Genomic DNA, 12953 nt, shown 5'->3' with positions numbered 1-12953 from the left:
CACAACTGCAGATTGGCAGATGAAGCAGATGTGGGGTTAAAGCAAATGTATATCAGAAAGGTCCATCGTTTAAGCCCGTAGGATTCAGTTAAATTGCACTTTGGGCTCCTGTGTGAGAGGAGATAAACAGCATGTAGGACAGAACCTCTGAGCTGTTGTCTCTCCGCTTTGGATCACAGTTTAGGGCACAGTTACATAACGAGGACATAACTGTCTGAAATTATCCAGCAAACACCTGCTCTACAGGGAATAATTTATCACAAAATTAGGTTCAGAGGGTTCAGCAAGTGAGTTCTGGTTAAAAATAACAATAAACAGATGATATAAAACACATTTCTAGGGATCTATGCCATATTACATTAAAGCTAAATATTTCAGAGGCATTTTAGGTGTTTAATATGGACACTAATGACATGAAAATAAGGGGAAGAGAGATGCATGTGCAGCTGGGTTCAAACCCAGATGTTGATGTTCATGGTTGACATAAAATAAATTTCTAAATCCCCTTTAAGAACATTTTCATGCTTGATTTCTTTGAACAAAACAATGCAATTAAGTGTCATTTTCACTGCATTTGTCTAAAAATAAAACAGAAGAAACTAAAGATTACAATAAAACTATCTATCTATTTCTATAAACAATATACACCATTTTGACACTTGGCAAGGCATTAACCTTCGAAAAATATCTTAACTTCATACATGAAAGACCCTATATGATGTGAAAAGCTACCTTGACAGTGAAATATGTCTTTTTTTAACTGTATTTTTGTCAAACCTAGCAAAATATCACTAACTTTTCATTGCATCTACATTTATTTGAGCATGATACTGCAGGAGAACATGCACATTTTTTATTAAAAGCAGTAGAGACTCTCAGTGAAGCGTTTGCTGTGTTCTGGTTATTGGATGTCTTGCTGCTTCCAAAGGCAGATGGAGTCGACTTAATCTGAGCTCCAGGAGGACGAACAGAGGCGGCATTTCAGAGACATTTTCACCCATTACCTTGACGACGCTGGAAACATTACAGCACCTCTGCTGATCTTTTCCTGACTTCTCTTTGGAGAGGACATGATTTGTGGAGTTCATCAGTGGCTGCTGATTTCTTTCTGCAAGAGAATATTCCTTAAAAACAACAAAAACTGTCACAAAATGACAAGAGCAGAGAAAGGTTATAAGAAGAAGCAAAAATATTTCTAAAAACCCATCAGCAGATGATATTGTTTGGTTAATTATTAAAACAGAAGCATAAAAAAGCCACGTCTTATTCTTCCTTTAAAAATATATATTGTCCTTTACAGTGATAAAAGAAGTACTGAAGTACTTTACTTCAGTAAAAATACCAGTACAGCAAAGGAAAAATATCCTTTACAAGAAAAAATTCCACATTTAAAACAGGCGTGAAATAACCGTGACGTCACCCGTTGGTTTCAACGCTGAGAAAATGAAGCCCGGATTTTGCTACTTCCAAGTCGCCGTTTTGGATTTTTTGGAGCCAGTGATTTAAAAAGTGTCATCAAACAGGCTGAACTGGAGAGCAACTAGGGGCAGGATTGGCTGAGGACTCTCTTATCCCGTCCACATTTTACCGCAGAGGCTTCTGTTGCTGTCTATCAAGTATAGCCACGCACCTGGCTCTGCCAACTTTAACGATTCATTTAAAATTCAGTATTGATTTATTTTAAGATCGGCCACCTGATCTCTCATTTTGACCATGAAAACTAACGGGAAAAAAATCCTGAGCTGTAGAAAATCAGTCTATCAAATTTTATTTTTTTCCAAAAATGAATTGGGGTCTATGGAGAAAAAGCTTTTTGGAGCCAACCCCAGCGGACGGCGTGATATTACAAGTTTTTGACACTTCCAGGTTGGCTTCAATTCTGGAGCCAGATGCTACGTCCACTATATATACAGTCTATGATTTAAAGTGCACTTAAGTATTAGTGGTAAAATGTAGGAAAAATATTGAAGTAGAACTTCACATTTGGTTGCTCTGACTGATATATTATGATATACAGCTTGATTAGATTCTAAACATCAAAGCATCGGTGTGTTAGCAGGATGCTACTGTTAGAGCTGCTGCAGTTTAAACGTCTTTACATTCAGTTTTATATACAGGGACAAAAGATAAATCTCAGGGTTCCAAAACATGATTAACAAATAAATTAATAATAACTTTTTATAGAATCATTGGAAAACAAAGTTTCAAAAAAGGTCAAATTAGACAAATACTGAAAACTATTTAAACAAATGAAAAGAACAACAGTTGCTGTGTCAAAGTGCTTTAAGAAAAAAAATGTGACTGCTGTGACAGAAGTAACTTAACAAGACTAAACATTATAGCGAAGACCATGCAGTCTTATTTAGGTTGAGATTATACCTACATTGTTTACATATTAGAGATTAAACGCTACAAAAATGATATAAAATACTGATTTATGTGCATATAATACATAATAGGCCAGAGACCTGACAGTATCATGGAGAATAACCTAATTAATGTAAATTATAAATCTTAAATCAACTAACATGCATTTTTTTGGTTAAACTTTAAAGTATTATTAAGGATTGAGACTAACCTGACTAATTCAGAGTTGCTTTGATCCCACAAAGCCTTTCAAAGTTTTTGTCTCATCTTTGATTTTTAGTGAGATAATGGATCATTTACAATTATTTAAATAAATTTTAAGAGAAAAATCACGATTTGGTGGAACTGTTAACTCACACATCTGAAATGTAAAGCTAACTGCACACTGCTTTTTGTAAGGAGCAGTTTTTTTTATTTAATACTTTAAGCATTGAGAGGCCTGATTTAATCTTTTACTACGTGTTGCATTTCAAAAATGTATTACTTTATTCACTGTATGCAATACTGATTTTGAGAAAGCTTTTAGATAAATATAGTAGAGCAGAAATTTCAATATTTACTCTGAAATGTGGTAGAGTAAAAGTATAAATTTGCATATTATGAAAATACTGAAGTAGAAGTACCTCAAAATTGCACCTTAGTACGTACTTGAGTAGAAGTATTGGCAGTTTTTCAGCTCTTTATTTAATTTTTTGTTATATCAAACTCTATATATTCTACATTATTCTCAACAATTACAATTAAATTATGTTCATGTGCTTTACTGTTCTGGTTTTATGCTTTTCTTTTCCAATTTAGTCAGATATTGGTTTCTATAAATCAAAGAAGTAGCAATAAATCTAACTTTGACGAACAAGCAAAGCAGACATAATAGTCGTTACTGTGACTGAAACAAAGCAAACAGGATTTGAGGATAAACTAAGTGGCTGCCGGAGTGGAAAAAATCAGAAAAAAGCCTCCAAGCTGTTAAATCTATCGCGGTTAGTGAGATACAACCTGCAGAAACAGTAGCGTGGTCATTTAACTGCTGTGTCTCTTCAGGTAGTAAAACCACAACAGCACTGGTACATAAAGGACGCCTTTGTTGGTGGGTCATAAAATTACAGGGAGTGGAAACCAGTGGTACTGGGAGACAGTGAATAAAGCCCCAGTGACTCCACTATCTGGCCTCTGAGTGTTGTTGTTGTAACAGAAGAAACACAACAACACAGTGTCTTGAATTCCAATTGGACTCAGTTAATAGAGGTTAAACGAGATGGCACACTGTAAGTCTGGCAGGGATCTGTTGATTCAAAAAGGCTCCGTCTCTAAGGAGTAATGGTGCGGTGGCATCATTAAGGTGGCACTGATTGTTTGGGCTCTGTGGATTTTTCAGACGGCCGCGCCGTTGCCTCAGATCTGGTCACTGAGGTAATACGTCCTGATGATTAAACATCCACACAGACAGAAAGGGGGAAGGCGTTGGTGCAGATCTCTAGCTGTGCTGTTGCTGGAGGCGGTGGACAGCCAAGTCAAACAGCTGATTCATGTGTCCGACATGAGGAGACCATCTCATCTGCAGGACGGACCAGGCGAAGGGGTGAAGGGCAGAATCTTAATGCTGCTGCACTGATCTGAGGCCAGAGCAACGGGTCTGCCAGCTGAGCCTGACTGCTCTGGCATTTTACACCCAGAATCCCAGTGTGAACCTCTCAGCTGCCATTCTTCAGCCTCACTGATGTCTGAATGTACGTGGCCACATACCAAACTGAATCCTGACCAACGAGCTGGAAACACGAGCGTCTCAGCCCCACCTTCCTGTCGAATTCAAGGCCAGACAGGGTGATAATTAAACAAGGACTCTTAATTTACAACAGCTCTTGTTTTTCCTCTCTTTGATCTGTCTCAAATTTTAGTAAGCTTTGAGTCTTACACTGAACTGTCTGAGCCCAAAAACCTGCTGGTGGCCTTAAAGATGTTTTATGTCTAAAGAAAATCAGCCAGATGACGCCATTTATCAGAAAAGCCTTGGTAAAAACAGATTATTACTTAATGGATATCACACTTTTATACTGTTTTCAGAAAACTTAACCAAATGTAAGCCTAATCTAAATCCTCATATTTCATCAAAATCACTTCATTCTAAAGATGAATAATTTGAAATAACCTGATTCTGGAAAAAAAATACATATTTTGCGTTTCTTGTTGCAACAAAGAACAAAAATATTACAATGGTCCGTCTCAAATTTTAGTAAGTTTAGATTCTTACACTAAATTAAACCTCTGAACCCCAAAACTTGCCAGTGGGCTTGAGAGGCATTATATCTTTTTTTTTTTTTTAATCTATAAAAATAAGTCAATAAATGACCAAAGTTTACATAATTTATCAAAAATAGAAACAATAAAAGCAGAGAGAATCATTGGGATTTTTACTATCCCAGTGATGCCAATAATGTGTGATTTTCTGTTGAGAAAATGAACAAAATTTAAGCCTAAAATTATGATATTTTATCTCAATTACTTCATTCTACATGTCTCATTTACACTAACTGGACTCTGCCCTCCTCAGTGCTACTGTGAAGTCATTAGTGAATCAGCTGCAACCAAAAGCCATGTAGCAAAATAAACAGAATGTTCAGCTGAACTGCAGCCAGTGTTTACAGAGCAGAGAGCAGACAAGCAAGAAAACAAATTAAAAACCTGAATAGTAAAATATCTGTACTATGCAGAGTGATCCATTTTTTCTATTGATAATATCTGGGGGTACCTGGAAAATGTTGTACATGTTGATTCCAGGTCAAACAGATTCTTTTTTGTTTTGTGTTCCTAAATTTTTGACATTATAACTTTAACACGCTGCAGAAACAGTACAGTCAGTTCTAAGTTGTCTCTACTTCTAATCATGGTTGTGCTGTTTCCAGAGAGGTGCAGGACTTTTTAGTGCAGTTAACAATGAGCTCTGGCTGAATAAAAATGTGCCGGAAGCAAAGAAAAACTGTCAGGAAACTGCTCGGAGTTCAAAGGGTTAATTAAGATTAATGTCACCCACCTGTGTTGGTTCTCGTTAGTGAGAGAATGTGAACGCTGCACTGGACTGAGGCTGCAGGAAAAAAAGAACAGGGATGGTGTAACAAAAAGCCTGTAACTGTTAATACTAAAAATAGGCAAAACAATGGAAGCAGGGAATAAAAAAAACCCTTCACAAGAATATAAAGTTGGTCAGTTATTTGACACGTGAGACAAGGTTTTTGAAAGCCTCAAGATTTTGGAATTTTTTTGACCGTGGCTCCACTGACAAACAGCATTGATCTGAATTTGAACTGTGGGTAGAATATACATGACTGACATCTTCCTCACATTCTCATTGTTCTTTTTTTTACCAATTAGAGGGACAAATTACAGCTTCTGGTGACCTCATGTAACCCTCAACACAGTTCAGTCAATACTGGACCCGAACAGGCGTCTAATCAACCAGAATAAGTGAAAACACCTGTGTGGGTTTGCAGGTCTTTAACGTCAGTATTTACTCTGAGCACATGAGCTGAGTCAGGACTGATTGAGCTGTTTTTAATGAAATCTTAAACTACATTTATTGCGTGCCTGAGAAACTTATCTAGAATGTGTGTCATACAATTGCATGATTCTGGATTTTTGCTAATGTGTTATACTGATATTTTAAAGCTAATTTTAGCCACCTGCACATGCAAATACATGCACATATTCATGCACTGTCTGTTTGTCAATGCTCGCTTTGGGTTGATATTTCATTCTGAAGCATTTGTTGGCTAATATTGAGGACAACCTAACTGTACCTGGATTGCATTTATGGTAGTCATTTGCGGAATGACGCTAAGCATATTTAATCAGTTGATATATCTTAAAACTTTGAGATAGCCTAGTTACCATTGCTTTTTATTGAATGGCTCTTTAAATCTCTACTGCACAAAAATGTTACATATTTAAATTGAATTAAGTCAACCGTGCATATAATACTTAAAATTAGCTCTGATTTGACCAACTCTGCACTAAAAATGCTACACTGAAGTGCAGCTGTAGTGAATTTATAAAAAAAAAAGAAAAGGATGACTATCAGAGGAGCACAGAGTGATTTTTAGCTTTGAATTTCAAGAGCTCACTCCCACAGGTGTTCTCATTTATTTGCCTGATTAGATCTGTTATTTATGTTACTTACCTCTAATTTCTTGTTTTTTACTCAGTTTCTTCCATCATTGTTGCACTGCCTTCTCTACATGCTTTTTTAATTTGTCCTCTGGGGACAAACAAACTTTTCTGAATCTCATCTTAGGACGTGCAGATGTGTTCAGACAGCTTGACTCAGATCTATCTGAACCTCCCATTCTACCTATTAAGATGGGAAACATTACATCTCATTGGTTCGTGAAGTTTGCTGACCTGGCGCATTTCCTTGCCCAACTTCAAACTTCCAAGGTCTTCTCACCACTGGCTCTGATTATCTGGACCACTGAGGTTCTTTTCTGCACCCTGAGACTTGACAAAAAAAATTAAAAAGTAACCACAACTGCATGCTTATGTGCCACTGAAGCTGCAAAGCCTCATGGGAGAGCGCTGTGATGAAAATCAGGGGGGCTTAACTGGGACAGACTGGCCAGCTATATGACTCAGCAGCACCGGGTCCAAACAGAGCGGAGCCACAAAGAGGGCCGTGGAGAGCTGGTTCAGGCCCGAAGCTCCAGTCTGCCTGTCAGCAGGAATGCTGGGGGCCTGAGTATAAAACAGACAGATCTGCATAAAGCACAAACGCATCACATAACGCACACAGCTCTGATACAAACCCAGGCTGTTAGCTGTTAGCTGTTAGTGTTTGAATGTTTTTAGACATACTGGTGGCCACAAAATCCTTAAATCTCACTGATCATGTGCCAGAAATTAGAAAGCATTTTTCACTACTTACTAATTTCTTTTCTTCTTTAGAAACTGCCAAGTTTCTGCAGACTGGGAGTCATCTAGTCACACAGTTTATCCACAGGGACTCCTCTATAAATGTCATCTCCCAACAAGTTTTGCAGTCGTGCAGCTCAGTATGATCACACTCCCACCGTCGAGCTTCACTGTCAGGATTAAACATTCACTGTTGTGGTCCTGGTTAAGGTTTCAGTAAATATGCTGGACTCCAACTGATCCAAACTAATTAATCTCAGTCTTGTCTGTCCACAGGCTGTGCTTCTAATATGCATCAGGCTTCTTTTCCTGTTATTTAGCTATGTTTAATGCTGGAATTTTGTGCCAAACAGCAAATAAAGGTGTATTTTTTTGTACACTGCCAGCTGTTACAAAAACTCATTTCCATTGATAGTCCTTGTCTCAAGACTCAAACACCTGCAAATAGCCCTCTTTCTGTGGCATCACTATTGGAGAATAGTCCATGCAGCTCTGATTAGTGGTACTATGGCTCCTTCTATATCTCCTTATTAGTGCTACAACTGTGTTTCCACTGATTTTTAATTGGTTACCGATCTGTTTGCATCCTTTTCCGTCTTTGTGAAGTCTCACAATTCATTTTCAATGTAGTCTTTCCATAGTATTTGTCTGAAACATTCCATCAGTCAACCTATCAATAATGTGCTCAGTTCTGCAATCTACTGTATGCTCCATGTTATTAGTCTTGGGGAACTAAAAAGAATCAGTTAAAGGAAATAAAAGTCAAACCTGTCAAAAGCAAAGGAATGTCCGTTTCAGTTCGAGAAAAAGGCCTTTTGTTCCTTCCAGTCTGTTTTCTCATCTCGCAGTCAGAGACAGAAACTCTGCCTTCCTGTGTCTGCCTCCTGTTTTTCCTCATGAGAAGAGCGAAGGAAGAAACTAAATGAGGGAGACAGAAAGTGCATCAATCAAGCAGACTCTTGGTGCCAACAATGAGCTCGGTCTCCTGAGACTGAACACAACCGTCCTCCATGTAAACACGCCAACAAACCCAATCTGAATACACATATTTAAAAACTATTTATTTGTTTCTGAGAAAGGGCATGACATATACATATATATAACATACTATTCTTTTCTTGCTGTAAAATAAATTTGATACATTAGACTTTGCACTGCAAGTCTTGTCATGATACATATCATACATTTACATATATAGATTTCTAACAACTATTTTATGTTCATTTGCTTATCCCAGGGTCCTTTTTTATTAAAAAGAACCACATCATTTTCAACGCTGAACATATTTTAGCTGCCTTTAGCGTGTAGCAGCCCCGTAGAAATACTCCTGTATTACCATGAAGGCAGCAGCAAGCCCTTTGCCCAGAAAAATCACTGAAAACTGGACTCGTTGTCTGAACCCTGGGATAAACAAAGTCGTCGTCTGGGTTGAACAGCGAACTCTGACATCCAGCGCTGGCTCCCATCCCGCTTGTCTTTGGCTCACACACACCCGTTAATTATGTTTTAATAACACTGACATCACACATGAAATATTCCCAGCAGCCTGTAAGTTTAGCCTTCAAAGGTTTCATTCATGGGACATTATAGATGTGTCGAAGCTCCACGGCCAATGATGTGAAGTTTCCATAACCTGTCAGCTAACACTGTCTTCTGAATGTATAGCTAAGGATGTGTGAGAAAAAAAAAAAAAAATCTGCGCTGGAACAAGAGCCAGGCAGCCAGAGTTCGTTTTTCCACCCATTTTTCATTTATAAACCCCAATTTTGTAATGTCTGCAAAACCAGCTGCTTTCAATGACTTACTTTTAACAACACTGAGTCCTGAAAGTATCATTAGATTTGACACAGTCTGAATATAAAAAATATATTTATACATTTATATTTACTTAGAAAATGTAATTGGAATGGACGTGGGGATATAAATAAAAGAGAACGAATTTTCACATTTGACGTTTAAAGGAAAAGAAATTTGAATAAAACCCCACAACATTCATTTTACATCAAAGTGCATCTGATTTGAATTGATCCTGAAGCTAAAGCTTCTCAGTTTGGGCCAGACGCACATGAACAGGAAGAAGGCAACAGAGAAAATGTAGGCCTTCAGTTTAAACCTTTAAATCAACAAAAAGCATCATCTGCTTTACCTTTGATATTAAACTGATACCTAGCCTGCAGCATAATGTTTTATCTGCCCGTTTTGGCACTTTGTCGGCTGAGAACTTCTGCAATATTGAACATCTAGCTACAAGAGGAAGATGGCTGGCTGGTAGAAGAAGAAGTCACAGTGAGGTGAAAGGCAGAACAAGACAAAGAAAATCTGAAAGAGCTCATATCATGCACATTTAGAAGTTTAGAATTTGACTATTTAATTTTTAAAAAAAATGCTAGAGCACCTCTTCTCCCTGTTTGGGCTTTGAAAGTCTGCAGACCTTTTACATAAAATAAAAATGTATTCATAATATGAGCTCTTTAGAAGGAAAAATCCACCCTGATTATTGAATTTAAATTTCTAGGCGGTATAAAATCCACCTATTCTTTTAAATTTCGTGGATGCATTAAGGCAGTGTGGCAAATTAGGTAGTTTTACAGGTAAACAGACATTAATAGAGATGGTGAATGGAGTGCTTTTTTTTTTTTTGACATCATCAGCACACACCAATCAGCCAAAACATTACAACCAGAGGCCCAAGATCTTTGCTGTGCTCCTCATATCGTTCCTGAACAGGGTTTGCAGTGTGAAGGAGACTGCTATGCTGGTGAAAGAGGCCACTGGGGAATACTGCTGCCATGATGGGATGGGCAAAGTCTGCAGCAGTGTTTAGGTATGTGGTACCCAAAGTTTTCCAGCAGAACATTGCATTGTAATGAGATAATTGTTGTCACCTCATGATGGTTTTGGCTTCAAGTCACTGAACAAAGCTTCTCAGAAAATAAACACTTGATTATCTCTGCTTTAAAGATATTATCTGGATGAAAAAATGAAGAGTTCATTTGCAAAAACGGGTAACTCCGTTTTATAAATTTTTCAGAAAACTTGTTTTTTTATTGTTTACTTGAGATAATAATAATAATAATAACACTAATAATTAATTTGTTTCTCTATTTTGTCATGTATTTTTCTACTGAATCAAATCCACTCAACTTCAGTTTGATTGAGATTATCTCAAGTAAACAATAAGAAAAAGTTTTCTGAAAATTTATTGGCCTGCACAGTGCCGTAGTGGTTAGCACTTTCGCCTTGCAGCAAAAAGATCCCCGGTTCACGTCCCGACCTGGGATCTTTCTGCATGGAGTTTGCATGTTCTCCCTGTGCATGCGTGGGCACTCCGGCTTCCTCCCACAGTCCAAAAATATGCTGAGGTTAACTGATTATTCTAAATTGTCCATAGGTGTGAATGTGATTGTCTGTCTGTATATGTAGCCCTGTGACAGACTGGCGACCTGTCCAGGGTGTCCCCTGCCTTCGCCCGAGTCAGCTGGGATAGACTCCAGCAGCCCTCGCTCCCTAGTGAGGATAAAGCGGTGTATGGATGGATGAAAATTTATCAAAATGGAGTTCTGTTTTTGCAAATGAATTCTTCAAATATTCTGCTTGCTCCACAATAATAATAATAATAAAAAGACTTTTAACGCATTTCTCAAGTTGTGACTCAGTTTCTTAACCCAACAAAGGATGGTAGAAATGACATGCGCCTTTGCGCAATTTTATAAACTGTGAATGAAATTGGTCTGAAATTATATTTTTCTTTATTGCCACTTTATGCCATTTTAGATTTCCACACAAAATTCTGCTTTGTATATTTTAAAAAAGGCTGTCTGGATGAAACATAGCTGGAACTTGAGAAAGAAGAGTGTTCTTAAGTTTTATCATGCAGCAAGCAAAATATTTTTAGTAGCTGAGGATGTAAAAATCCATTCTGGTAAAGAGACTATTGCCCAATCACTTAGCAGAGAAATGGCTGCTGTTGAAATGTAATGGTAATTTATAGAATCCCAATCTGGACCCAGTATTTGTGGAAGATGCTGACTTTTTGGTTTCCATTCTTACAAACTGCTAAACCACACCTGTTCTCTGAATCTGGAGAGGCCGACACCAAAAAGTGCGTCCCAAATAGCTTAAAGAAAAAGCCGAAGCTGAAGAGCAGAGATGTCTTTGAGTAGAAAAAGACAGAGACAGAAAAGCTGGAGAACAACCCCGTCTAAGTAACGCTGTTTTTGCATCAGTGACGTTCAACATCTACCGGGGCAAACTCAGAGCTTTAGCCCTGTTGTAGCTTTAAAATGGTGTGCAGCTAAATGTTTCAAAGTCAAACACTTTAGGGATTCCTGGTATTTCTCACGACTGCATAACAACTGAATGTAAACACAGGATGACACAACTGGTGCATGAGCTATGACTCCGTGATGCTGCCGTCGGGATGCAGCATTTGTGCCTGTGTGAGCACAAATCCACCTCACGCTTCATCTGTGTTCTGTTTCCCCCTTGTGGAGACTCCTGGAAGATCACATGCTGGTTTTAAAGGTACCACTGCTGGCGTTGAACTGTTCTTTGGATTTGTGTGTGAGAATCTCCTTTAACACTGACTTCCATGTCTGGATTTTCCACCATGGGAGGGTTTTAATGGAAGCTACCGTTGCTACTGAAGCTTCTGTGTGACGCTGCGGTTACGGGTCAGAAACTGGGCAAGTCCGAGCACAGAATCTGGGAGAAGGGATGTCTGAGCAGCTCCTCGGCGCTGGGCCTGTGTTTGGCCTCCACGAAAATGCAGCGGATGAAGTCCCGCGCCTGATCGGAGGTGTGCAAGGGCAGCAGCGGGTTGGTGGGCTGCGTGGCGATCTTGAAGATGGCTGCCATGGCCTCGTACTCGGCCCACGGAGGCTTTTCTGTCAGCATCTCCACCACGGTGCAACCCAGACTCCTGCAAACGACATTCATCAGTTTGACTTCTCAGCAAAAAATATGAAACAAATACCTTAGATCAGGTCTCTGCTGGGATATTCTATATAAAATCAATTAAATCTAGAAAAAACAGATGGCATCAGCTGCTATTTAAGTATGATAACTTCTGTATTTAATGAAGAAATGTACTATTTTACCTTCATACTATGGATATTTTCCAATTTACAGGCCCCAGACATGACTGTATTAAAACACTATGTTGACACAGAAGGAATCGTGGCTAGAAGATGAGCCTGGTATTGAAACGTAGGTAAAAAACTGTACATGTTAAAGGTGTACATAGTCTTTATTGTACCTTTAGTTTCAGCCTTCTTGTCTTGCTTCTTTCATGCTGCATTTATATCGAGTGTATCTGATGTGATGCCTGAAAGTTTACCCAGAATGCAGTTTTCTTGGGTGAATTATCAGAAAACAGATCCACATCCAGGGTACCAACACTTGTTTCTTTAACTCTATGTTAAAGCAGTGCATAAACCAGTGCAGTTTTCCTCCTGAAATTATAAAATATCCCATAATAGTCAGACTTTACAAGCAGCACTGCTTACAGTAAACCACACAGAGGAAAAACTGACATGTTTCAGGTGCAACATCAATGCATTAAAACTTGTGCATTATGAATATTCTGTAAACTTAAAAAGTCTTTGTACAATCTTGACTTCTCATTTTATGTGTACACTACCAGCCAAAAGTTTGGACACATCTTCTCATTCAGTGCTTTTTATTTA

At 38.3% G+C, this 12953-nt stretch overlaps 1 protein-coding gene across 1 annotated transcript in view; it reads right to left on the bottom strand.

Moving 5' to 3' along the window:
• Window positions 1-8308: 8308 nt before the first annotated feature.
• Window positions 8309-12953, bottom strand: part of map3k3 (mitogen-activated protein kinase kinase kinase 3) — a 30711-nt gene continuing 26066 nt past the window's right edge. The window contains exon 17 of the mRNA XM_022195323.2: window positions 8309-12187. Within this exon, the coding sequence (XP_022051015.1) occupies window positions 11941-12187 (247 nt within the window). The 3' untranslated portion in view covers window positions 8309-11940. The remainder of the gene's footprint in view (window positions 12188-12953) is intronic.

This window comes from Acanthochromis polyacanthus, chromosome 21, assembly GCF_021347895.1.
Source record: "Acanthochromis polyacanthus isolate Apoly-LR-REF ecotype Palm Island chromosome 21, KAUST_Apoly_ChrSc, whole genome shotgun sequence".
Lineage (NCBI taxonomy): Eukaryota > Metazoa > Chordata > Actinopteri > Pomacentridae > Acanthochromis > Acanthochromis polyacanthus.
The sequence above is the reverse complement of the archived record's forward strand: the minus strand, read 5'-3'. Positions and strand labels throughout refer to the sequence as shown.